The sequence below is a fragment of the Melospiza georgiana genome, chromosome 15 (genome assembly GCF_028018845.1).
Source record: "Melospiza georgiana isolate bMelGeo1 chromosome 15, bMelGeo1.pri, whole genome shotgun sequence".
In the NCBI taxonomy this organism is placed as follows: Eukaryota; Metazoa; Chordata; class Aves; order Passeriformes; family Passerellidae; genus Melospiza; species Melospiza georgiana.
The window spans coordinates 5771662-5798476 of record NC_080444.1 but is presented as its reverse complement, the minus strand read 5'-3'; the positions used below and the strand labels follow the sequence as shown (position 1 = coordinate 5798476).

At 47.4% G+C, this 26815-nt stretch overlaps 1 protein-coding gene across 2 annotated transcripts in view; it reads left to right on the top strand.

The window, feature by feature from the left end:
• The first annotated feature begins 13946 nt into the window (after window positions 1-13946).
• Window positions 13947-26815, top strand: part of GRIA1 (glutamate ionotropic receptor AMPA type subunit 1) — a 120744-nt gene continuing 107875 nt past the window's right edge. For both annotated transcript variants that reach the window (XM_058034845.1, XM_058034846.1), the window contains exons 1-2: window positions 13947-14214; window positions 16308-16445. In XM_058034845.1, the coding sequence (XP_057890828.1) occupies window positions 14133-14214; window positions 16308-16445 (220 nt within the window). In that variant the 5' untranslated portion in view covers window positions 13947-14132. The remainder of the gene's footprint in view (window positions 14215-16307; window positions 16446-26815) is intronic.

Below are 26815 nucleotides of genomic sequence, written 5' to 3'. Positions count from 1 at the left end.
AGCCTGACAAGAATAGGAGTAATAGGTGCAAAGTCTCTATTTATTTAGCTCCAGCCGCCACCAGTTCTGAATTTATCTTTTGCAGCATCCTTATGCAATGCTGATGAAAACTCTTCGCGTTTTGTGACTTGGCAATGTGAGCACCAGGTCCTGCCATGGTCCTGCACAAAGCTGGAGGCACAGCCCAGTGCTGGTCTAGTCTGGAGTGTTGATCTTGGCAAAGCCCAGCTGGGGGATCAGACCCACAGAACATACTGGTTTTTCAAACATTTTTCCCAGTCTTTTCACTTTGTGTCAGCCTCATTCAGGATAAGTTCAGTGAAGGCATTTTTGGAGTGATCAGTTCTTGTCACTGTAGGACACAAAAAACCACAACACGGACTCGCTGCTCTTTTTGAGGTAAAAATGGACTTTTTACTTTCTGACTTGAACATTTATAGATTTCTAAAAGTGACAGTGGTTTGGAGGGTGAAAGTGCCACCTCTCCAATGACACTGGACAAACCAACAGTCTATTAAATTTCTCCTCCTCCATAAAAGAATGCAAAACAATAAGTGATTTACAGAAAGTGTGTGAGAAAGTTGGTTACAAGAATGTCACTATCAGAAGGCTTAGAGAATCTTAAGAAATCAGGGGGACAAGCTCTCTGTTCTCCACCCATTTCACCCTTGTCTGCTCTCCTGATCCTGACTAATGCAAAGATGGTGAGGAGAGGCCCTGTAACTCTGCCATCTCCTTGTGTCTGATGTGATGCTCCTGCTGTTAAAGACAGAGCAGGAACACTCACAAACCCCTCAGACAAAGCTCTTTTAAATCCCCTCCTAAGCCCTCCCAGGCTGACAGGCATTTGAGTGAAGTCCTGTGCTTTTTTTCCCCTCTTACAAGCGTTCTCCCTGTGGAGTTGCTCGGGGAGGATCCCTTTCGCTGTTGTGAGGATGGGTAGCAGGAGGAAAGGATGTTTTTATTCCTCAGTGATTTGTAGACGTTTCAGATGAAGCTGATGCTGGGCATCCCCCAGCTGCTGGCTGAGCTCTGGCTCTGCTCAGGTAACTGAGCTGGGATCAGCTCCCAGGCTGGAGAGCTCCCTTTGGCACTCCTGCACTCCAAACCAGAGCCCATGCCAGCACATTTGCTGTAAATACTCAAATATTCAGCTCCTATTTAGCAAGGAGCAGCAGCTGACCCTTCTCTTTCATATTTTCCCTAAAGCTGGGAGTTCCAAGTCCTTTAACCCTTTATCCATCTCATTGCAGGCTAGAATGGGGAAATTTGCACAGATCAACTCCAACATTAGCCCATTTCTAATTAGCCTGGTTGCCATAGCGACTTGGAGGGGTTTATTAGCATCAGCATGGCAAACCGATGGAACTGTGCAACTTCTTTTGCAGCTGGGGAATGAAAAAAGTGAATCCCCACATGGAATCACACTTGCAGTGCTGACATTCAAATCACAGGCATTGTGTGCTCAGGAAAATGACTGTCACTCCTCACACAGAGTGTTTCACTTCAGCAGGAAGCAGGGGGTGCAAAGAAAGGTGTTTTTTCCCCTTTTCTTTTTCTATCCGAGGCTTTAAGATGAACATTAAAATGCAAAGGAGCTAAAGAAATTGAGATACCTTATTTAAACTAGAAAAAAGAGAAGAGGAGTAACCAACCCTGAAGCAGTCAGTACTGGATGTGGACTCTGCCTCCTTTATTTTCATATACCAAAGAGCCAGGATATTCCCAAAGACTTTCTTGTGAGGAGAACAGAAATGTGCAGAAAGTGGCTTCCATCCTTTATTGATATTTCCCTTTTACTACAAGGAGTTGAAATGTGTGTATTTTTGATTCTGAACGTTGTCATGGTTACAGGAATAGTTGGATGCTGCCTCTTGCACCCCACAAAGGCTGCAGAGCTCTGTGTGTGCTGGGGATGGTGGGGAGCAGCCTGACCACCCAGCTCACCACAGAGTGGGAATTCCTTGGGAGGAGGGATGGGAATGGTGTGATCACACTCCTGCCACTCTCATAAATGCCTTCAAGGTAGTGCCCACTCCCTAAGTGTATCTAGCCTTGCACTTTTCTGCCTAAACCACTCTTTCCCTTTGTGGTTTGATTAAAAGCCTTGCTCCTGTGGATTTTGGGACCGGGGACCTTTTTTTAATTTCAACACAGGCTTAATTTTTATGCTATAATCCACAACACTGCACTAAGCAATGCCTCATGAAGGAGAAAACACTGGAGCTGATCTCCATAATGTCAGTTCTGTTTGTGCATCTCATGGAGAACCTCAAATCTGCCTGCAAGATCATGTGGTAGACGTGCTGCAGGAGCTCTTTGCTTTTCACTCAAAAATGGAAATGAAATATTTTTGTCTGAACCCCTCCCCATCCTTCTTTATTTTAACATTTTTAGCCAGGGGATTTTTTCAGATTTCCAAACCTTTCCTATAGAAAAGGAAACACTAGGAAAAAAAAATTAATTTCTGTGAAATGCAGACAGGCAGCAAACACCAATTTTCTGAGAGGATTTTTTAGTGAAAGGTTATAATTTGCTGTCAAAGACAACCTTATTCTTTTACCAACTATATCAAAAGCCATGTCCTAGGTCTTGCAGCACTTTACCCCCACTCACAGTGCAAATGGAGACTCATAAGATATTACACTTCTTGTTTGTTTATTGCACCCTGAAGTGGTTTTAAAGGACCCTTGTGAGCAAAAGACAGCGCTGCAGGTTGAAGACAATCAGATTTGTGCCTTTCCACACTGAGCTGGTACATGGCCTTGTGCAAATGACTGTCTGAAGTGCTTTCTCTCCTTTTTCTGTGGACTGTCAAGTTGTTTGGATGCAGATGTCTGTACCAAACCCAGGACTCTGTGTGCTCTGCAGCATGTTCCTCTTCATAGTCAGAGGGGGAAAATCATAAATGGATGGGGGGAAACAACATACAAAAGAGTATTTTCTGGAAGCTGAAGTCAGTGAGGTTAGCCAGTGAATGCACACTAATACCATATCTTGAGTCACCTCTTGAAGTAGGAAAAGTGTGGGTGGAAGTGGAGGGGAGCAAGTGGGGTGCCCTGTGTTGATGGACAGGCTCAGGTATGAGTGTGAAATCAGGAGATGGCAGCAGTGCCATGGCTGAGCCTCCCACTCCTGCCTCACCTTGCCTGAGGTTACAGCCTGGTCTGAATGCCTGATAATTAACTGGTGCCCAGGTAGAATGGGCCAGGTTCCCTCATCACCTGCTCTGCTTTGATATTGAATGAGAATTGTCTAGAAAGGGGGAACAGCATAACATCACAGTCAGTTAAAGAAAAAAATCTGCATCTAATTAGGGTTAAAATAGCAAATGTCCTGAATTCCTCTCCAAAAGGGGCACTGGGAACATGAAAAATGTTTTGTGGGGAAATGCCTTTGTGCTTACTGGGTGACTTTCAGGGACTGTGTAACAGCAGGTGAGAGGGTGAGCACTGCTCCCTGCCAGGGAACCTTTGCACTCTGGCTCTTCCCATGGCAGCTGCAGCCCCAGCTCAGAAGAGGAAGGACTGGAGTGGTTTTCTCCACCTGCACATGCTGAGTGCCCCTGTGGTGGCAGCAGGCTGGCATTTGGCCTTGGATGTGGGGGGATGCTGAGGATGAGGGGGATGCTGAGGATGAGGGGGGATGCTGAGGATGAGGGGGGATGCTGAGGATGAGGGGGATGCTGAGGATGAGGGGGATGCTGAGGATGAGGGGGATGCTGAGAATGTGGGGGGATGCTGAGGATGAGGGGGATGCTGAGGATGAGGGGGATGCTGAGGATATGGGGGGAAGTTGAGGATGAGGGGGATGCTGAGGATGAGGGGGGATGCTGAGGATGAGGGGGGATGCTGAGGATGAGGGGGATGCTGAGAATGTGGGGGGATGCTGAGGATGAGGGGGATGCTGAGGATATGGGGGGAAGTTGAGGATGTGGGGGGATGCTGAGGCTTTGAGCACAGCTGGATCTTGGCCAGATGTTCATCCCCTGGAGCTGCCCTGTGAAAGGCACCTCCCGTGTGAGGGGTGTGGGGTGAAAGGTGCTGTGCTGCAGATCCGGATCAGCACCGGGATCAGTGGGGAGGGCCGGGGGGTGTGAGGGGCCCGGCTCCTTTGGCAGGTAATTGAAAGCAGGGCAGAAATAGCAGCAGTATTTAAATCGAGAGCCTGTGTGATTCTTCTGCACCCGGTGAGCCCGGGAGTTACGGGAGGCTGTCGCTCGGTGCAGAATTAACAATTCTGACGAGAGGCGCTGGCAATTTGAATTGCTGATTTGGAGACCAGCGTAGGAGGGGTGTCCATTAGCTCGTCTCAGGGATTTCCTTTGCCTGCTCCTGGATCATCCTTAAAGGAGCAAAGCAGCAGAAGAGGTGTGTGCAGATTGCAGATTCTGGTATAGACCACCCAAAAGACCTGGTTTGTTTTCTCTGCCTTGAGCTAATCTCATGGTGAAGGGTTGTCAGACCAGCTTGCATTGCTCTGGGCATGGGGCTGCTGGAGAGACAGTGCTGGGGACAGCAGTGACTGCAGTTCTCTCCATGGGAAGGCTGTGGCTGGCATGAGGACCAGGGAACACCTGCTTTGTGCCCACAGGGTGCATCCCCATCTCCATGCTGCTGACAAGGCAGCTCCCATAGGGGGAAAAACAGAAGTTGTGCTTTGTACTGAAAAGCATCATCCTCAGAGGATTCTTGGGTCTGCCACTGCCACCACGAACGTTTCACAGTCACCTGAAGAGCCCTTAGGGGGTAACAAGGTCATAAACTCCAGGTGGTGAAGCCTCCAGACATGTCCCTTGCCATGTTCAGGGCTAGCCAAGCCAGCAGCAAGGGGAGCTCCTGCCTGGCTTCCCTTCTCTGCAGGGCAGAAGCCACTTCTTGTGTCCCCTTCCCACGTTGGCAGTGTCACCTGCCTGCCAGTGACTGTGAAGCTCCTGGGGAAGCCATGTGTGCATGAGCATCACACATCCAAGCTTCTCCTGAATTAGAAAAATTATGGATTTCCCCCCATGGTCATGTATGGTTGTAAACATACACCTGACTGTGGAGAGTGTCTTTGGAGCATTTTTCATAACTGGTGCATGGGACAGGTTCCCTCCAAGTGAGTCCATCTCTGCACACCTCAAAGCCCTGTTGCCTGAAATTATCCAAACTGCCTGGGGGATTTTTATGTGCAATTCCCATTAATTAAAATTAACAAATACCAGCGGGCATCTAAATAAAAGCTAACAAATACCAATGGGTATCTAAATCCCCAGCGTGATTTCTGAGAACCAATCCAGCATTCTCTGCCAGGGAGGGAGGTCTGTTCAGTACCACTCTCTTGAGTTCATATTTTCCCTTGGGGCTGCTTGCACATTCCTGACAAGAGACTGAAGATTTCTCTGGAACAGCCCCCGCTCTTTTATAGTGCTGCAGTCACACAAAATAAATATGAAGTGAGCTGATTATATTCCAGGAGCTACGAGATACCACGTGTCAGATCCAAAGAGAGCTGACCTTTCCACTCCCAGGTGGACAGCTCTGACCTTTTGTGATGCTGATGAGAATCGTGGAAGAAATCATGATTAGGGGGAAATCGTGCTTTATTAACATAGGCAGAGCACAGAGAACTCATCATCTAAAGAGCTGCCTCTGGGTGGTGGGACACAAGAAAGAGAGCCAGGATGTGTGCGTGTGTGTGTTGTATGCTCATTATAGCACTAATGGGAACAGGACAGCAGAGCAGAGGGGACAGCAGAGGTGTGTGATGGGGAATTATGCTTTGCTGTAGAGGCTTTCTTGCAGTGACAGTTTTAGCAACAGCAGACCAGGATCCTACTGGCTCAAAGCCTCTTTACAATGCCATTTTACAGAAGTCATTATTTGACAGAGGAAGGCAGAAAGTCCTGGTAGCTGCAGGAGCAGCCAGTTGAGTTTGGTGGGTTTTGCCTTGCTGCAAGGTACCAAGGAGCTGTTAATGAATAGGGATATTTTTGGGGGGTCACTCTGGGGTGCACACACTCCCCTTTGCAGGTTTAGGGGAACAAGAAGGGTTTTTCTTGCACAGCAAACAGAACTTCAGAAAGTGAGGAGGTTGGTGGGAGGGGAGGGAGGGTGGGGGAAAGCAAGCAAGCACATATTATATTCCAACTGTTTCCACGGTGACATTTCATAATCACAACTCTGGGGGGAAAACGCTCCATTGCAAAGCTGGAGGAGGCAGGATGGCTCTGTGGATGCAGCCAGCCAGGGACGGCTCTCCCAGCACCTGTGGCTCACCATCTGAAGGGCTTGGAAGCAAGGGCCAGTTAAACTCCTGAGGCTGCGGCACAAACCCTGGAATTCAAATGCATAGCACTCACCATCATCCCCATCCTTTTATTTCAAGGATGAACATTTATAAATAAATATGATATCATCACACTAGATAGGAAGTCTAAATAGCTTCTCTTTCTTGGCAGGAAGGAGGAAAAGAGAGATGTATGTAGGAAGAGCCCCTGAGATGCACATAGCAAAGCAGAATCAAATAGCAGAAAGCAGCCTGTAATTAATGAATTAGGTCACCATGTCTTTGCATTCCACATTGTCTCTCTTTCTACCCCCAGCCCTGGAATTAGAGTGAGCTCCAAGCAGATTGAAACCTGCCTTTCCATCACTAGGGCTGTTTGCACAGTGTCCAGAAGAAGCCAGAGCTTTGCTAGCAGTGAGCTCACAAATCCATCACTGGCAAATTATTCATTTCACAAAGCAGCACCATGTTCACCTGAATCCCTTCCAAATGTCTGTGGTTCCCTGTGTCGTTTTAGGCAGTGTACCACTTGTCATCATGCTGCTACAGATGGCAGGAGCTCTTGGGGGCTTTCCTAGGAGACGTGGGCAGGGGACAAGTACATGAGGTTTCCATGCTTGGGGACTTTCCTGCAGTTCCTGTGGCAGAGATGCACAGCGTGCTTCAGTCCCAGCCCTCTGGTGGGTTCTGTGAGCTCCGGCAAATTGATTCCCCTGCCAGTCTCTCAGATGGGATAAATGTTCTTTTTCTTCCATCACTGGCCATTAATAGCTGATTGGGATGATGGCAGCTTTCTGTGGGCAAGGTGACAGGATGCTGTAGGTTGATTGTGCTGCTTCTGCAGAGCTCAGGTTTCTCCAGTAACATGACTCAGTTGCCCAATAGTCCCAGACTGCATCCAAAGCAAAAGCACATAAATGTATAAGATTTCTAAAGCAATTACTGCATCTTTATACTCCTGAAAAGAAAATCTTTGTTCTTTTTTTTTATTGTTTTTTGGTGACTGAAGCTCCTCAGCTCTGTTCTTTTCCTTTCTCACAAATGATTTCTCTCTCCTGATTCCCACCTGCTCTTACTGTAAGTGTTGCTCCAACGGGTTGCAAGCTCTGTGGTGTGCCAGGTGACAGGGTGTTTGTGTGCTGTCCTTTCTGTCTTGATCAGTGTTGGGAGTACAAAGGGAGTCTGGCCTTTTGTTTGTACCACAGCACTGATCTGTGCCTGTGATGTACAGAGAGTCTCAGGCAAAAACCTTGATGAGCACAGAAAGTCCCTACCATGGGACACCTCCAGAAACACTTGGTGTAACAGGGCCTGCATCCTTTGTTTCTCTCTTCCAGCCTGGAAAATGGGGTGATTTTTTAAAAATTGCATTCTTTTCAGCTTATATCCTTAGCTCTCCGCCATTCCTGTGGTGTCTAAATGATGAAGAGGAGAAATTATAGACAACCCACAGATCCTCATGCACCCACCAAGCTTTACAGCCCTTTGTCCAGACAGAGCAGCTCAACAGTGATGGCTGGGCTGGAGACCTTGCTGGTGGGTGTGTGCAAAAGGCAGTGCCCCTGCACCAGCCCCCTGCACTGTGGGGACCTGCAGCTGCTGCCCAGTGTCCCTTCCCCCTGCAGTTACAGCTTGCTTTCACATCCTTTAGGAATTTAGACAATTTTTTCACATAAAATTATGTTTTGTGTTGCAATGAGGTTTTCTTCTGACAGTATTTTGAAGGAGTTCAGACTATTTGTGCAGGGTGCACATGTGCAAAGCTCTCTGTAGACTTTTCAGAGGTGTGTCTTTCCAGTCAGTTACCTGTCCTTGTGAAATCCTACACATTTAATACAAACAGGCTGCAAATGCACTGCAGACCAAGCTGTGTGTGAGGCTGAGACACTCAGGGTGGGATTTTGTGTGATTTGATCCAGGACTGAAATTCTCATTTCCCTGAGAGATAGAGAATGGGTAGAAATTAAAGAATGAAGAGAAGTGACATGAATATCTGTATTGATTGCAGAAATTCATGACAGAATGACACTGATAATTCTGGTGATTTTTGAAGTTTTCTCCTTTGTGCACAGACTTCCCCCTTCCCAGCTGGTAGCTGGCAGCCTGCTCCGGTAGGATGTGATGCAAGGGCTGGAAATTGAAGCCTCTTTTCTTGACTCAGACACTCCAGTTCAAAACTTTGAGTCCTTTGACTATTGGAAAGGCCAGGATCAGCCACCCTAAAGCTCAGCCCACATGTTTGTTTATCTTGTTGTTAGCAAAGCAGCCTGAGAGCCCTGGAGCCAGATGGCAATGATGGAATCTTTGTATGGCTGTTTGAATTGTGGCAATTGCTGCTGCTGCTTTTAGGTTTGTTGTTTTTTTGTTGATTTTTGTTTTTTTTTTAAATTCCCTAAATCAGCATCCTTTTATCTTCCTCATTTCACGTTTGTTTTCTGCACATCTTGGGTTTGATGCCAGGGATTAAAAATGAGTGTTGATTTGTACATCAATATTAAACTGTATAATCACCTCTATCATTATTTGACTTCATCTGGAGCATTCACAATGTTTTGGGAACTTTGAGTGAAAGAAAACTTTACCATGTATATGAAAATTTGACTGAATTATTGCTAATCAGAATCTCCAATTGAGATTGCATCCCTTGTGTCTGCCTTTTCAATAGTCAATAATCTCCTAGCATATATTTTCAACAATTTTTTTAATACTTATAATTTATTTGGTCTTCCATTCAATGAGAAAATAACATGACAGCCGATTTGTGGCAATAATCTGGGGGGATATTATATTCTGCAACAAGCTACTGTAACTTTAATGTATTACCAGTAATTTCTGCTTCCTCTGGCGAGGATTAGAGAAACATAAGGTGCTTTAATAACAAACAGGGATCCACCCACATCTCTGATTTATGTTTATGACTCAGCAAAGAGCGTAAACTGAGACTGGGGCACAGAGAGATTCTATAAGTAGTTATAAATCAACCATTCACCAGGAGGGGGAAGAAAAGAAAGTGTGCTAGCAGCCTTCCATGCATGAGGAAGAGAGTGGGTTTGGGGTTGCAGATGGTAAAGTTTCCTTTCCGGGGAGTCAGTAAAGGGGTCAGCTGGGATTCGTCACACGGAGATTTGAGGTGTTTTCATGAGTGCTTGTGGAGATATTTGCTGTGCAATATTTATTGTGCAGGACTGGCTGCATCACTGTCTATCAGAGCAGCCCCTGCATGAGCGCTGCAAGTCCATTTGTTGGACACAAACCCACCCTCAACAGGTCAGCTGGATGGTGGGACCAACAACTTCAGAAAGCAAAGTTGCACATCTGAATTTGTAGCATATTCAACTTGGGCTGAATCTAGAGATTATTCCATTACCTGCCCTGTTGTGTCAAAGACCCCCATACCCAGCCCCCAGCCCTCCCCAGGCTGATCCAGCCCAGGCTGCCCCCAGCCAAGGCACAGCTCCCTTTGCCTGCTGTGCTGCTCAGCAATTTCAGCTGAAGGGTGCTCAGTGTTTGCAGTGCCACTCTGATTGACAGGTTTATCTTCCAGTCCATTTCCTTGCTTAATTATCCCAGAGCGAGCAAGGATTTCTTATAAATATGGTAATAGGCCAATCATCATGACAACAGAAGCACATTTTTGTACAGTTTGTGGGGAAAGCTGACTTTCCCCAGTTCCTGTTCACATCGGGTTTCCCCCATCAGGAGGAATCAGTAAAAAATTATATCTGGTGACCTTAAAACATCATCCCCCATGTCTGGCATCAGTCAGGACCTGCTTGGAGCTGCCATCATCTCAAGAGTTGCTCCTGTCCCACATCTTCCCATTTTAGAACACACTAGAAAAGCTCATGTTTCCCTTAACTTCTCTGAGTTGCTTCTGTGGTGGCAAAGTTTTTTATTTGACAGCTCCAGCTGCTGTGTAAAGGAGAGAGGGTCTGTGGGCACTTCAGACCTAAATCATTGAGGATGAGGGAAGATTTTTCTACCTGATACCAAACATTGCTGAGGATGTTTTTGTCAAGGAGATTTTACCAAAAATTGTCGGGTGAAGAGTTTGTAAATGCTGGTTTTCAGTGTAAATAATACCTTCCAGAATTAGGGATTGAAGCAAATGCCTGATGTTCAAATTCTGGAGCCTCTCCTCTGAGAGCCTGTGCTACAATCATTCCTTGAGTGGTACATTATCCAAAATAACAAAATTGAGGTGACCAAGGGAAGCAGAGAAATGTGTTGTCACTCCATCAGCATTCATTTATGCCAAGGCTCTGTGAAAACCATATGAGATTCTGCATTGTTTGGAGTTTATTTAAATTAATCACTACAATTACATTTTTGCTCTTTATAAAAAGCCTCCTATAGAGATTGTCCAGCTAGGAAATAAAAGGAATTTTGGAAATCGTTGTTCCAATAGCCTCTTTAAAGACATTCAGGAGCATCATGTAAAACAGAGTGGGCACAGGGGGAAATAATTCTGCGGGGAGGTCGGACGGATGCCGAGTTCTGTTGATTTCCTCATTTTTCAAGGCTGGAGGCTTCTGCATGTGAATGAGTCCTTTGTTTTTTCAAGACTTCTGGTACAGAAATATATCTGCTGCAACAAGCACTGATTTCCCATCCTGCAAACAAAAGCTCTGATAGCGAGGGCAGAGCACACTGCTGGGGTGGACACCATGCACAGCAAAGGGGAGGGCAGCAGACATCCTTCTCAGAGCCAAAATCCTCTTGCTCCAAGCCAAACCGTGGAGCAGAAATGGGTGAGAACAAAGGTTCTTGCCCAGTACAGCAAGGGCAGCTGCAGGCAGAACGCAAGGGGAACAGCACCTCTGGCCACAGCCATTTTCTTATTCTCATGTCTGGAAAAGACCCGAAGTGAATCAGCTACACTCTTTCAAAATGCCTTTTTAACATTTCTTAAATTTGACAACCTATTTTTTTTTTAACTAGTATTCATCTTATTTTTTACAATTTGCATTAATTAATCCCACAAAACCATGTTGGATGTTCCTTGTTGACCACCAGTTGCCTGCCCATCCCATCTATGTCTTAAGAGCCCTCTAAGACAAAATACAGGTCTAACAAAACTCCATCCCTGATGTTTTCAGTTGCTCCTGATTAAGATGGCTCTATGCAATATACTTGTATTCTGTATTGCATGATTTTCATTGTATTCTGAAATCTGAAAGGAGAAAAAAAAACTTCCTTCCATTGTTTACAGGAATCAAGATAATTCTTTTGTGTTTTTTCAAAGGATTGGTGGACTGATCTGTGTTTCTGTTGTGACTACTCTTGTGAAGTTGAAGAGTTTCATCTATTTCCTAAGATTCAGTTTGTTTTTTAGCCAGAAGTTCAGACATTATACTGCTTTTATGTTGACTTAAAGAACCTTCAGAACACCTAGAGTTAATTCTGAACATCCTTATGCTAACAAACCCCGAATAAAATGTTGTTATCTGTAGGGAAAATGGAAATGAATACCTTCTTAAAATAATGATCTTATTACTACTTATCTTGTTACACTGTGGTGAGGTTCCCCTTGTTCAGCCACCTGCATTTTGAGAGGTTTATAGACAAAAGCAGCATTATTAATTAATGCGACTGTGCAAGCTTTCTGCAAGCTATTATAATATTTTATTGTTATGGCTACTATTATTGTTATCAGATAGGCTGTTTGGGAGTTTGCAAAACGTGCTGGCATCTTTCTGTTGCATTGGTTATCCTTCAGTGACTCTCTTCAGGTTGTAAATGCAGCTGTTTCTATTAAATTCTGGATGGAAAGCAAGATTCCATAAAACCTATCAGCAGGTTATTTTAGCCTCAAATCAGTATTGCTTAAATTATACAGGGAGGGAAATGGAAGTCTAGTGAAGGTGCTCCTATCAACAATAGATGGGGATTTTTTTGTGCTTGAATGTGACTTTGGGTTGAAGGTCACCCAGGCAGGGAGACAGGGTCAGGGCATCCTTTGGCCACCTTTATCTGGTTCCTGAGTGCCTGAATTTCTTCTCTAGTGAACCTGGCACCAAGAGTCATTGCCTGGTCACCCGGGGAAGGGTGTTTTGGGCCAAAAGTGCAAACCTTCTGGGCTCTTTTTTTTGCAGTGTAACTCTGTGTTCTGTCCTGTAAGAGGCCACCAAGTTCCAGGCATCAGTGCAACTCCTGTTGTGCGAAGTTGCGTCAGTGCAAAGCTGTAAGAGTGCAGTTCTGAGACCCCACACCAACTCTGGCATTTATGTGGGTGTTTCAGCATTTTGTCACTCTAGACATCACAGTGAAGCCCATAAAACCGTCTAGGAAGATATTAAAGATCCCAAACTCTTTATTTGCAGAGATTAAACAAAGGCCTGAGGATTTAAAGAGCAGCGTTATCCCTGCACCATAAAGTTATGTCACACCTGGGTGCTGTGGCCAACAGGGAACATTTCTGTGCTGCTGCAGATTTTGCAGGCTTGGTCATGTCCCATTTCAGTTTTTCCACTCTGCAGTGTGCTCCTCTATCCAACTGTCCTTATGCAGGAGCAGTTCTTGGCCTTTAAACATTGGTCACCACTCTTTGGTGTTCTTCCAGTTTATCCTCACACATTTGGAGATGGGGAGAGGGCACCAGGGCCAGGGACCCTACACCCAACCAGGACACAGGGCATCTGAGTATTTTCCAATTCTGCCCCAAACATCCCTTTTTTTGGCTCTATTTCCTCTCTACTATGGTCCCCTGATGTGTATCAAGGCTGGAAATATCAAGGGCAGAATATCCAGGCCTGCATATGGGATTTCAGCTTCTGGCTTCTGGCATGGATGGCGTTTGGTTTGGTTTGGTTTGGTTTGGTTTGGTTTGGTTTGGTTTGGGACTTCAGGGGAGAATGGATGAATTTTCTCTCCTTACTAAGGTGACTATGTCTTTATGTTCACTACAGTTCTTCAAATATTTCCAAATCACAAGTTGTACCTAGGAGCTGGGGTTTATTTGTTCCACCTTTATTTTTCTCTTCCTTTTGTTTTTGAGCAAAGCTGCCCATGGTCAAATAAGCTCCAGTCTCTCTAGAACCATCATGAAACAGCTTCTGAAATGGTCCGGGCTAAGATAGACCCCCTAATTTCAGAAGCCTGCCTTGTCTGATGGTGTTGGTGAGTTCAAATTCTTCTACATTCACATGGTGAAAAGCCTCGTCCATTAAGAGCGGGCAGCAAAAATCAATGAGAAAGGTGATAGGGGGGTTTCCTTTTTTAATCCTTCAGCACCTCTTGTTTGTTGCTCTGAAATCCTTCCTTCCAAGGCACATTTGCAGGACCCTCTTTGTTACCCTAAGGAGCCAGGCTCCGGAGAGTGCCCGTTCCAACTCCTGGAGCCAGGCTGGGCAGCGGCGGATCCCAGGCGGGCTCGGCTCGGCTCGGCTCTTTCTCTAGAGGAGTTTGCCACCTACTGATTCACAGGTTCCTCGGAGCTCCTGCCAGGACAAGTTGAGGGGCCAAGCTGGGATTCAGGGGCAGGCGGGGATTGCCCTTAGAGAGCCGAGGCAGGATCCCCAGGGGCAGAGCGGGCTCGGGGATGGATGCGGATCCAGCTGTGCAGCCGCAGCTGGCAGCAGGGGCAGGGGCTGGGTGGAAGCGCCCGGCGTGTGCGTGTGCGTGTGCGCTGTGTGTGGCGGGGGAGGGATGTGGATGAGGAGCGGGCTCTCTTTCTTCCTCTCGGGGCTCAGTTAATCCTGCTGCCAGGCGCTGCTCAGCGGCAGTCTCGGCGCTGGAGCCGGAGCGGGGGAGACGCGCATCCCGGAGGGGAGGCGAGAGAGGCGGCTAAAGAGAGCAGAGCGGGGGAAAAATCAAATCTATGCTTGGAACTGGGCTTCTTTTTCGCCAATGCAAAAGGGAATATGCAGCACATTTTTGCCTTCTTCTGCACCAGTTTCCTAGGGGCGGTGTTAGGGGCCAATTTCCCCAACAATATCCAGATAGGTGAGTGCGGGGCTGGGGGTGATGCTCCCTGGCGAGTGGGTAGGGGTGGAGAGGGGGTGCTGGGGGTAAAAACTGACCCGGTGGTGTGCTTGCAAAGGCACAATGTGTGTGTATGTGTGTGAGAGGGAGCCAGGGGCTGAACTGCGAGGGCTGGATGTGTGCGTTGGTACCAGCTTTGCCGGAGCAGAGATGGATCAATTTGGATTTGGGGGAGGGGTAGGTTGGGAATAAATGCCTGCACATACACACACACCAACACAGAGGGAGAAAAGTGCCTCCGAAATGGAGGAAGTATGAAAAAAATATCTGTTTCTTGCCCTGGGAAATGCCTGGGCTGCCATTGTGTGTTGCTGCATTTGCAAAATCGGCGGTTGCATGATACATTTTGGTGAGGATGCTCTCATCTGTAGGTAACTGGGACGGGAGGTAACAAACAGACGCTCTCTTGTTGTTATTGCTAAAGAATAAGGGCAAAGCTATTGTAAGAAGGTCTTGCATTGAAGTCTCTTTCCATTTCATGCCACTTGCTTCCCCTGCACACCAGCAGTGCCTGTTTGATTCCTTCCTCCCTTCCTGTAACTTCTCCGTGCTCCTCTCCCTCCTTGCCTGCGTTTATTATTACTCTCCCATTGATCTTTATTGGTGATCGTTTGTAGCCTAGCCCCAAATTCCCTTCCCTTGCATGCCGGTTTTCTTTCCCGCCTCCCTTCTCTCTACAATGCCAATCAATCGCTAATCCACCAAGTTCAGGCAACTCCTGCCTGAGTCCAGCTGCACAATCAGTGCTTTTATTGCTGTTGGTGCTGCATCCTTGTCTCCCTCCCTTCCTGTCTCCCCTTTACCCCAAATTTGTGCAAGATCCCGGATTTTTTGCCTTTCAACGAACGCAACTTGGCTACGAGCATCTGATTCCTCCGATATCCGTGATTAGGCTGCGGGGTGGGAGGAACGGGGGAGGTGGGGGGATATTGGTGCACAAATAGCCCTTTTCACACGAGGAGATGCCCCCTCTACTAAAGATGTGCAAAGTGACGTTGATGGCAGGTCCTTGCCTATTTCTTTCTTCCTCGAGTCGTCTTGGGCATTGATACTTTCTGCAGCTTTATTTTAATTCTCCCTTGTTGCTAAGTGCTTTGTTTCCCTCCTCCTGAAATGCCAATAGCAGCGCTTTCTTTAAATGCATATAGATTACAAGACAGGCTGAATTTAATAGCATCTCTCCGGAGGCTGTGGAGGGATCTGCTGCAAGCCAAGGTTCCTGCTGGGGGAGCAGCAGGAAACTTTTCCTAGGGTTGGGTTATCGCTGCACTTTGTTCCAGATCCATGGGGAAGGAGAGGCTCTGAGCTTAGGTCCAGCCCGGTCCCAGTTCGTGCCCTGTTTGTATCATTCTGTGGTCCTGGGTTTATCTGTAATTCTGTGCAGATTGATTCCTCTGAGGGTCAAGCTTTAAGTTTGCTGCCCAGTTTGAGTTCGGCCGCTGTCACCTGTTAAATTTGGGGTTTTCTGTGCAGCAAACCTCCAGCAGCAGCAGCAGTTTGGTCACAGTTTCGTGTCCCTGTGGCTGTCACAGCACTGTCCCCTGCTGGGCCAGGCTCAGCCAGGCTGCCCCCGAGTCCCACAGTGTGGGGGGACCCTGCCACCCTCCTGTAGCAAAGCTCTCCTCTCAATCAGCAGGGCTTGAACTGAGCCTCATTCCAAGCCAGGGGAGGAAGGAAGGATCTCGTTCTTCCTGTGCTGAGGTGATATGGAGAGAATTCCCATTCCTCCTGCTTGAAGTTATGGGGGTGAGGAGGTTGAGCTGCACCCCATGGATTATCCCTATCCTGAGCTGCCTGGCCTGGGGATGCAGCAGGGCTCCTGTGTGTGATCCAGGGTTACATAACAGAAATGTTGGGAGGGTTTTGTGCTCCCAACCTGTCCGCAGTGGGCACGGAACCCTTGGCTCTTGCCTTCTGGGGGATTTCTGAGTTTGGAGGCACTCCCTGGGCTGCAGGGCTGTAGGCTCTGCTCTCAGGAATATTTCGGACCGACGATGTTTTTAATGTGAATGTTCTTAAGAGCTTTCTTCTCATGGTTCTGTTTTTCTCCCCAGGGGGGTTGTTTCCTAATCAACAGTCCCAGGAACATGCGGCTTTCAGGTTTGCGTTGTCTCAGCTCACAGAACCCCCTAAGCTCCTTCCCCAGATCGACATTGTGAACATCAGTGACAGCTTTGAAATGACATACACCTGTGAGTACCAGCATTCACTCTGCTCTGCCTCTCTTTGGCTTCTTTATTCCTGACTTGGGTTTGTTGGCTGTCCGAAACATGGGACATCATGCACCTAATGTGTAGCTCACATTTAGGGTCCCAGCAACAAAACCCCAAACATACAAAGGGGTTTTGGGTCGTTTTGGTTTGTGCTAAGGAATAGGGGTGAGGTATTGCTGCAGTTATCCAGTATGTCTTGTGTTTCCCCTTCCATTGCACCCAAAGTGATATAAACCCCCCAACATTTCATTTCCTCTTGTTTCTCTAACCTCTGCCCAAATCATTACATTGAGATTTCATCCCGATATTTCCCATAGCTGTGATGCACAACAAAGACACCCCTTTCCACCCACAGAGTGCACAGAAGTCTCTGTTTAGTGTGAACAGCTTCTTCCTCAGCCCCAGTTTAACCATCTGTCCTTGTAATTTAAGAAAGACCTAGCAGAAGCCAGCAGCTTGGTGCAAGTGGAGTCTAAATCCACAATAAGGGCATGCCTAATAATGACAGAGAGGTAAGAGAGTTCTAGTTTCAAGAAATTTATTAATTGGCTCTAAAAACAGATATTAAAGAATGAGTTTGCACCACGGAATTGATCTCAGGGTGGATCTGCACCCGGCTAAGGCACAGCATGTTGCCTGTACTGTTCTCATTAGAAGATATTATTGGGAAAAACACCATGGCTTGCTAGATAAGGCCAAGGTTAGCAGCAACAGACAAGACCAGGAGGAGGAAACCAAATGAGAACTAAGCCCATAACAGAGCCCTGTGGTTGCTGTGGCAGCCTTTGCTTTCCTTGGAGCACAGGGTGCAGTGCTGTGGGCGAGGGGCTCGTGCCAGCAGCGTGTGATGCACAGAGAATTCTGTGGTTTGACCTGGTGTCAGACACTGCTGCTGACACTCTCTGAACCCGTGTGTGTGTTTTGGGCTCTCAGGATAGGCTGGAGGAAGCCATCCCTTCATTGAGCCTGTTGGATTGTTGTTGGCTGGCGTCTGTAGTGTCCTCTTGAGTCACTGAAACATCCCCCCTGCAGTTTAGTTGTGTGGGATAGAGGTGAACACAAACTGTTCTCTCTGCTCAGAAATGCACAGAAGAGATCTCCTGGAAGAAACAGCCAGCAGGAGAATTAATGAGGCTTTTTGAAGAAATAAAAAAAAAAGTTGTGATATTTTCTGTTGGAGGGTTTGCAAATACAAGATCTCAGGAATTTCCTGCCCAGTATGGTATAGGAGATAGAAGTAGCAATTTGGCCACACTTTCTTTGCAGTATCTAACAGCATATCTAAAGATTTTCTATTTTCTTTAATATCCCTCTATTTGCCAACTACAAGTTTCCATCAAGGAAGAGCAACTATTTCAGCTCTATCCAATGGAACTTTCTTGGCAGGAAAGCCAGACAAGGAAAGCCAGACCTTGTATCTATCAAGGGAAAACATCACCCACCTGGGGTAGAGTTGCTGACTGTGGCTGAGGATGAGCTATTTCAGAGCTGATAGCAGGAAGAAAGCAGAAACAGCAAGAATACGACTCAGATAAATTCTCCATCTGCACATGGCTTTCCCTCCCTCTCCATGCCTGCCACTAATGGTTTTGTTTACAGCTTTGATGGCAAGACCATGACACCAGCTATGCTTCAGGAACCTGTCATTAGTGCTGCGGGGGCAGGGGTGGTCTCACAAAAGCTGAATGGAAGCAAGGCAGCCTCCCAAAGGATGTTATATTTGAGCTCTATGTAGGGCACATTGTCCTAGATCAGACCAGCAGAGCACTCTGCACAGCCCAACTTCACTTGTCCTCGTTTCGCTTTCCTTATAATTAAAAACTTCCTAAGTTCCTCCAGACTATGGAAGGCAGCATTTGTTTTGTAGGCACAAAAGAAGGTGTCATTCCATGTACCCTAGGGGTGAAAAAAAAAACCCCAACCTGAAGAAAACAGGCCATTAGGAGACCTGATTTTAGTACTCTAGAGCTGAAGCGAAACTTTTGTCAGGAATTAGCTCATTCTTCATCTTCCAGCTAATTCCTTGCCTGGCTGCCAAGACTAGATATCAGCAGAAAGATCTGTTTATTTAGAGAGAATAAAAACCCTGCCCACACAGTGGTCTTTATCTTCTGAGGAAAGACTGGCCGTGCTACCAGTTAAAAGTACCAGGTTTTGTTCCCATGGAGATGGAGAACACAGCATTTCCTTGCCATTGGCATTGCCTGCTTCTGTGACAGTTTAGTCAAGGCTGTTTGGACCCCATGAACCTGATGCCTCACCTGTGAGGGTATCTGAGCAAGGTCCCAGCTCCACTGCAAATCCTGCTCCGTGCTGGGATCCAGCTAAATGTACTCCTTATGACAAGTGTCTGAAGCAGCACCATCCAAAGCACAGAGCAGATATTCAGAATCAGCGCTGGGAGCAGGAGCAAACTCCTTGTGGGGCGGGGATGAGGTGCAGCACAGTGACAGCAGCCTGGCTGAGGAAATGGTGTGCAGAATGTGCCTGGGCATCGGCTGTGGCACTGCTCAGGAGCTGCTGGGGATGAGCAAGGATGAGCAAGCTGTGGTGTGACAGTGACAGTGACAGTGACAGTGGGTGCAGTGACACCGGGAGCTCCAGCCCAGGTGACAGCGCCGCTAATGACATGCCGAATTGGTGACAATGACAATGACACCCATCCGAGAGGGGAATCTGGAGAATGCCCAGAGGCTGCTGTGGTCGCTGGGCTGTCACTGTGACAGCCCCTCAGTAACTTTCACGTTTCTGGTGTTTTAGATGTGGACTTTTTATCGTTACACAGCTCAGTGCGGGTCCTGTGGTCCCTGTGTGCAACACGTCAGGAGATGATGGTTTTAGGCAAACCATAATCATTAAGAAAGCAAGAAGAGGTTGTGGAGATGTGTGGTGACTTCCTGTTTCATGTGTGGGGTTGATGCTAATGTTGTTGCATCACTGAGGCACGGGCACATTTCAATAACTGAAATATCTTCCTGAATTCATTCCATCCCACAGAATAGCTGGTAATGAACACGCTCCGTGGTTGCAGCTGGGTGCCTGATGGGGCTCACCCGTATGAAAGTACACACCTGCCACTCTCATGGTTCTTAACTAAAGGTTAGGAGGCTTTACAATTTTGTGCTGTTTCTTCAAAGGCCAAGGAAATTGTTTAAGGGAGGAGGGTGAATGGAGAGTCCTTCCTTCAGCAGAATTACACAGCAGTTCCAGGTGACTGTAAAGGGTGAAATGATGGTGAGGTGTAGCTGAAATGTTTACCTAGTGACGTAGCAGAGCAAAAACCCTTCTTCAGCTTTAAAGACATGTTCAGACGTTCTGTCTCCATCCATGTTTGGAAAAGCGCTTTATTCCCTCCACACATTGTCTAGCAAACCCTACCATGCTGTTTTTTGCCATGTCTGACTGCTCTCAGGGCAGACTCAGCACAGGAGAGTTGGTGCTGCAGGTCAGAATGGAGAGGGGTGGGAAGGGGGATGCTCTGTGCCAGATGAGAGGACACAGGAGCTTTGCAGCTCAAGAGAGATCTGCAAATTCCTGTCTCTGGAAGGCCCACAGTGGATGGGAGCACTGTGTGCTGTTGACAGCAGAGGAATGAGAGATTTCTTTCTTGAGTCAACCTGCGCTGGCAATAGTTTCCTGCTATTCTTCATCTCTGCCTCCAGCTGTGCACAGTGCAATGCGCATCCCGTCCTGAGCACAGCCCGGCTCCTCGGGGACTATGAGTTGTTTCAGCCACAGCTCCATGGCTTTATTTAATTTGTGGTGCAGAGATTCCTGCTTGCAGCCTTTGGCTGAGGTCCCCAGGTGATGCTGGCAGCACCAGGCAGGCTTTGAGTGCTCTGGCTGTCCTGAGAAGAGGATGGCTCAGCATCAGCCTGCCCTGGGTCAGCAGCTGCCACTCCAGGTGAGTCACCAGCCTGGTAAAACTGCCCCTGCAAAGCTCAGGCTGCTTTGCAGGGATGACCAGTGACTAAAATAACCCCTGTTCGTCACTGAGCCCTGCAGCTCTGCTGAGGCAGCCACCAGATTTTGTGTGCTTGGGTGCTGGGCTGCTGGCAAGGGACACTCAGGAGCTGCACACCTGAAACACAGGGGCCTGCACAGGATAGCAACAGGATTTTGCAGCTGCAGGAAAACTTGTAAAGAGGCTGAAAAGCAATGAATTATTAATCCCTCTCTTTCTGTGTATGCACAGATGCAGTTACTGTGGGGTCCTCATTCTGAGTGTATGCTGTGGGTGCTGCTAGAATATCAACAGTTGAATCTGTTCTGCAAATTAGAAAATGAACATGTAGTTTGGATTCTGTTCATATTTTATTAAGGCCTCCAAGCACCAATTAGAGAGGGATTTGTAGTGATCACTCACTCTGTGCTTATGTTCTTATCAATAGCAGCGAGCTTACATCCAGATCAGCTATGAAATGAAGTCTTTCTTTTTCTTCTTTTCCTTGGATACTTACATATATAGATAGAGTATTTATAGATATTGCTTTTTATCTCCTAAATTACCTCTCAGAGATAGGAAGGAATAGGCAAGCATTTGAATGTTCTCAAATGAGGAACTAAATTTGGTTTAATTAAACAATTATTGGGTGTTGAATTTAAAGGAAGCTTCTTTGTTGACAAACATATGATGGTCACCATTTCTTGTAAAGGTGTTGCTGTAATTATTCCAGCAATAATCAGTTAGAATGCAATTTTTATAATTAAGTTTCCACAGTCTAAATAAGCCCAGCCCTGTAATAGTTGTGGTGTTTGTTGCTAAACTTGTTTCTATTTTCACAGTGTCAGAAATCTCATGTAGGTGCTCTGGGAGTTTTTTTTTCCCTGCAGATCTCAGGATGTTTGCTATGACTATTTAATGTGAGTTCAGCCAACAGAAACACGGATTTAATGATCAGATGCAGTCTGATTAATACAACACAGGTACTACAAGGAGATACATCTCCTTGGATTATGTAACAGGAAAAGATGTGATGCAGACAGATGAATCACAGAGCATCAATTCACGTTAGATCAACCTCAGGTTAAGGTTGCTCAGTTTTGGGCAGGGATGGGCTGTAGCTTTCTAGCAAGTGTGTGTTTGTTCAGTGAGATGCCAGCAGCTTGGAATGTGCCAAACAGGGGGGGCAGGCCCTGAAGGTGACACCAGCACCCAGTGTCCCAGCAGGACCCCCAGCGTGGGCACTGAGGTCCCAGTCACCACCAAAAAGGCAGGAGCTTGTCCCATATGACTTCCCCAAGAAGGAAAAGCATTTAGAACATGATTGCTGAGCCATTCCCCCAGCTGTGGCTGCTAGGACAGGGCAGGCTGTCTGTCTGTCTCCAGGGATCTGGGCACGGAGGGGTTGGGGTAAATGTGGACCAATTCCATCAGCAGGGAACTGATGGGGCTCCCCTTGTCTCTTGGCAGCCCTGTGAGAGGCTGGCACCACACATCAGGAGAAGTGTCCCCCAGTCTGTGTCCATCTCTCCAAAGGCCATGGGGACATTTCTTCTTTGCATGACTATTTTTTGTGTATTTAATTTTTTTTATCCCGGGTGGTGGGAGAGTTGCCTGGGGAGAAAAGCAGATATGACGCCATAAGGAAAAATCAGAGGGAGGAATAAGGGGAATTTCACACCTGCAAATCTATCTGCTCATCTGGAAAGGATCCCAGCACTGGTGACAAGCAGAAAAGAGAGTGAAGAAGTAAAATTTGGGCTCTGCAGTAGGCAGAGGAGGGATTTGAGAAACAGTGAGCAGCACAGGCCAGACCTGTCCATTGTGTGACAGTCACAGCTTCCACTCACAGCTTATCTTTTCTTCTCTAAAAATAAAGCCTTTTCATGTGATAGGGATTCTACTAGGCCAGAAGCAGACAGGCTTTATTTTTTGGCATTATTAGCAAGGTGAGAGTGGAAATCTTCATGTGACTGCAAGGATTGCAGCATGGGGAAGTGTGCTGTTCATTTCCAAAACTGGTGGGAATTTTAGATATATACATTTACATTTCCTTTAATAGGGTTAAGGCCCTAAAGGCAGCAGCTCTCTGCCACCAGAAATGGAAAAGGTCCCAGTTAGCTTCAGTAACATATGGAGCTCAGAGAAAACACAAAATCAACATGCTCCTTAAAGAAGCAATAAATCAGGGAGACTTTAATATTCTGAAGATCCAAATTCTCAGGGGTGCGTTATTAACATGAGTCTGAAGACAAAGATGCATTTATTTCAACTGCATTCCTTTAAAGAGAGGTTTTATTTCTCTTATTTTAGTTGTGTAGAAGTGAAACAGAGCACTGTTTTTCCCAGTGAAGAGTTCAATATGAAATCCTTTGCTAACATCTGAGGAAGTCAGGAGTTAGGCAAGGTGCAGAAAGGGATCCAAACCAAACCATTTGCAACCCACCATCACTCCAGCAGAAAATATTTCAAAATGGTAGTGGATTACTGGGGCAATAACAGTGTGGCATCCAGCAGAAACTGCTCCCTGCTCACCTGCTGAAGTGTTTGCTCATTAGCTTCAACAGTAACGAGCCTCCAGCTGATTTTCTCACACTGTCCTTTTAGCAGCCACCCACTTGTCCCCTCTGGGGCACTCTTAAAAGAAACACCCCCAGAAAAAAACAACACAAAAAGACGAAGGCCTCCTGAAATGTTGATTCTTTTTCTCATGTAGATCAGTTATTTTCCCCATTGCCTGCAAACCAAACGCTGCCAATCCTCACCCAGGGTTGCTATTCAGATTGTGCTTATGCTTCGCCAGACTGAGTGACCCCTTGAGGAAGCAGCAGTGAGAGGCAGTGAAGAAGTGAATGACAGCTAAAAATTGCCATATCTTGGCTTCTTTAAGAGGGTCTTTTCGTTCCTTGATTTTATTTGTTTTTGACAGAGTGGAGGAGTGCAAAAGAAAACAACTGATGTCTAAGATTGAGTTGTACTGATGGCAGGATTCTCGTGTGGATGTGGCATATGTGTCTGCATTTCTCTATATGCTATAGGAGTCTTGGCTTTGATTTAGTTAGTGAGATCCTGCCACTATGCTAATGGAGATGAAGTGGGAGGGACATGAAAGGCTGAGGGCTGGAGGGTCAGAGGAGAGATACAGAAACCTCTGTAAGTAATCTGGATGCAGAACGTGGAGGAATCTCACATGAAATCAAGGGCTGTTCCTCACCTCCCCGCCCTCCCAAACACTTTGCTTCGATCTTTGCTAGCAGAGGGCTTAAACAAGTAAAAGACATCAGTGATTACACAGATTCAGAGGTGGTTTTTCTCCTGCTGGGCTGCCAACATCCCCTGAGTGCCCCGAGCCTTGTTGGCTTTCCTTCCATGCAGCACCCACATTCCATTCAGTGCCATCCCATAGAGGGGGGACAGCACTGCTATTCTAGCAGGTAAACAGCAGAAAAAAATTACCAGCAGGCCTGGGAGCTTGTGAGGAAAGCCAAGTCCAACAGAGAGCACCCAGGGAGAGAGGGTGAAGAAACCCTGGAGTAGGAAACATGACGTGGGACAGGGGTGAGGCAGCAGCTCTGCATGGGCTGTGGATGGGCAATAGGTGGAGATCTCCCTTGTCTCTCTTTTCAGCCTTAGCTAAGCAAGGGCAGGTTTTTCTTTCTGAGGGCTGTTCCTCCTTCTGCTCACATCTGAACTGGAGCTAATGGTGTCTCCTGTTTGCTCAGCACCACAGCTCAGATTCCTCCTTTCCTCCCCCTTCCTGCAGGTGATGTATGGTAGTCGTGTGTTGGGAGTGTTTGGCCAGGGAAAAGGGAGACAGATGCTGGGACGCAGACCCCAGTGGGGTGAAGTGAGCTGGAAAGGAGGCTCTTGTCACAGCATGCGTGGCAGGGGAGGCCTGGGGTGACCCCAGGCCAGCAGGGAAACGGGGGCAGGTCTGAGCCACCAGCACTGTGCCTGCAGGGGCTGAGCAGCCAGCAGAGAAGGAGGCCTGGCCTGCAGGGAGTTCAGCAGAAATGTCTGTGTGCAGAAGGTGATTAATGTCTTTAATGAACTACCAAAGGAAGTAATAGCAAGCCAAACCACGCAGGCTGCAGTGGGGGAAGGGGTGAGGAGAGGGGGCTGTTGCAGACAAGGAGGAGGCAGGGAGCAGTGCTGTGCCCAGCTCACTGTCCCAGAAAAACAGTCAGGCACAGCAGCTGTCCCCAGCCGGTCCCCAGCAGAGGCAGATCCGAGTGCATTTCACGGATTTAATCAGAATTAATTCAGTCTTCCAGCCTGTTTTCATTCTGGGGTCTCCTGCTCAGCTCATTATGGCTGTGCCAAAAGCCCAGCAGCTTCAGGGTGTGGAGATGGCAATCTGGGTGTCCCTGTGCTCCTGCCCTGTGGGGACAGCAAAGGCAGAGGCTGTGGGCAGAGTGGAGCCTCTCCTGCACTGTCAGGAACAGATCTCCCGAGGTCCCTGGAGTCTGGGACCTGGATTAGCCTTGGCTGGCAGGCGTTAAGAGTCATCATTTGTTTGGGAACCTGCAAGAAATGTGTGGATGAAGTCAGGCAGATTTCTAACATTGAGTCATCTATACCATAGCATCCTCCACCTTAGCAGCCTCGAGTGCCAGACTCACAGAGACCTCGGGGGGAGCAGATCCCAGCGCCTCTCCTGAACCCACAGCGCCCTGAGCAGTCCCATCTGCAGGAGGTCACCCATCCCCAGCCACACACAGACTGGAAAACGAGCTCCTTGTGCTCCCAGACATGCCCATGTCTACGTGCTGATGCTTGGAGGGCAGAGAATTCACTGTGCAGCCCTCAGGTGGGACATGAGACAGCTCCTGCATTTCCATCCCTGCTTCCAGAGCAACCACACACTTCAGGGATGAGCCCTTCCCCAAACAGCCCACACCATTTCTTGTTCTGGAGAAACCAGCACCTACTTTGGGGTACAGGCTTGTTCTGTGGAAGAGGAAACTCTCACTCAAGCATCATCACAGTTTTATGGGGCTTAGCAGTCACACTGCATTGAAGTACCAGCAGTCAGGATCTCAGGCAGCAGCTCTCAGTGGCCATTCTCAAACTTCTCTTCTTTTTTTGAGAACATTTAGCCCATCAAAGCAAATCCTCACCTGTGCCCACATGTCCCCTGGTTGAACTTTTCCTTCCTGTGTGAGGTACCAGGTAAAGCAACAGAGCTGTGTTGATCCTGGCTGAGTTTAGCATGAGACTTTGGGAGGCAGGTGAGCTCCTATTCCTATAGGGAATCCTATCCCACAGCATCTGCAGCTGCATTATGCTCCTCTGCTAATTCCTCAATACTCTGCTGAAGGTGACATCTCAGCAGTATCAAACACTTTGCTGCTCTCCCTGTGAGCAGCCTGTAAAGGCTTTGATAAAAGCTGGCAGCACGTTGCAAACAGGCTCTTTGCAGTTGTGCCATTCTGATGTATTGCTGAGAAGTGAAGAAAACAGATGTTCATGGCACAGGAACTGCTCTGTTCAGGTTCTCCTTCTGCATTTTGGTACTGCACTGCAGTGGCCCCCCAAGGGCAGGGGCCTGGCATTGTCCTGTGAGGTGTGATTGTCCTTTTATCCTCTTGGCCTCTTCTGTTTCTCACATTTCCTGGGCTTGCTGCTGGCAGGAGTGTTTGCAGTGCTCTAACAGCCATGCCTTTGCTTTTGCAGGCTTTATGCAGCTCTCTTTCTCCCTTTTCCCATTGATACACTCCTGGCTGACAGTGCCTGTCCCCAGGATTGGGCTCTGGGGGAACCATGGGGTTGGAATCAGTGCCATGGGGTTGGTGTCAGTGCCATGGGGTTGGTGTCATCAGGGGAGGAATGCCTGCAGATGCTGTGGCATTTCCAAAACAGCACCCAGGGATCTGACTGAGCAACCCCCACCAGCTCGAACTGGATGACCACAGTTAAGCCTTGTGCAGTACTGGAGCTAACAATCTTGTGGGAAAGGAAAAAAATCCCATTGCTTTGCTCATTTAAAAAAAAATAAAAATTCTACAGTAATTTCCTATAGCAGCTGAGACAAATCAGACCCAGAGCTCTAGATCAAAACACACCTGAAAATCTTGGGAATTCTGAATCCCATCCCAATCTGTCACGAGTTCTAATTGCCATTTGGCAGCAATCTCAGAGGAGTTGCAGAGCAATGTGCATTCAGGTTTCCTGCTTCAAGCTTGCACAGGACAGAAGGTAAAAGTGTGAATCCAAACTAGCAAGTCGAGCAGAACAACTTTAAAAACAAACGGGGGGGAGGGGGAGAAAGTCATCCCCAGGGCTGTGGAGTGAAATCTAGAGCAGTGTTGTGGAGGCTGGGGATGAAGGGAATTGGGGCCAAGACATTCAGGTACAGCAGCATCCCTAGGTGGGACCACAGGATCCTTTGGAGGTGTTTGTCTCA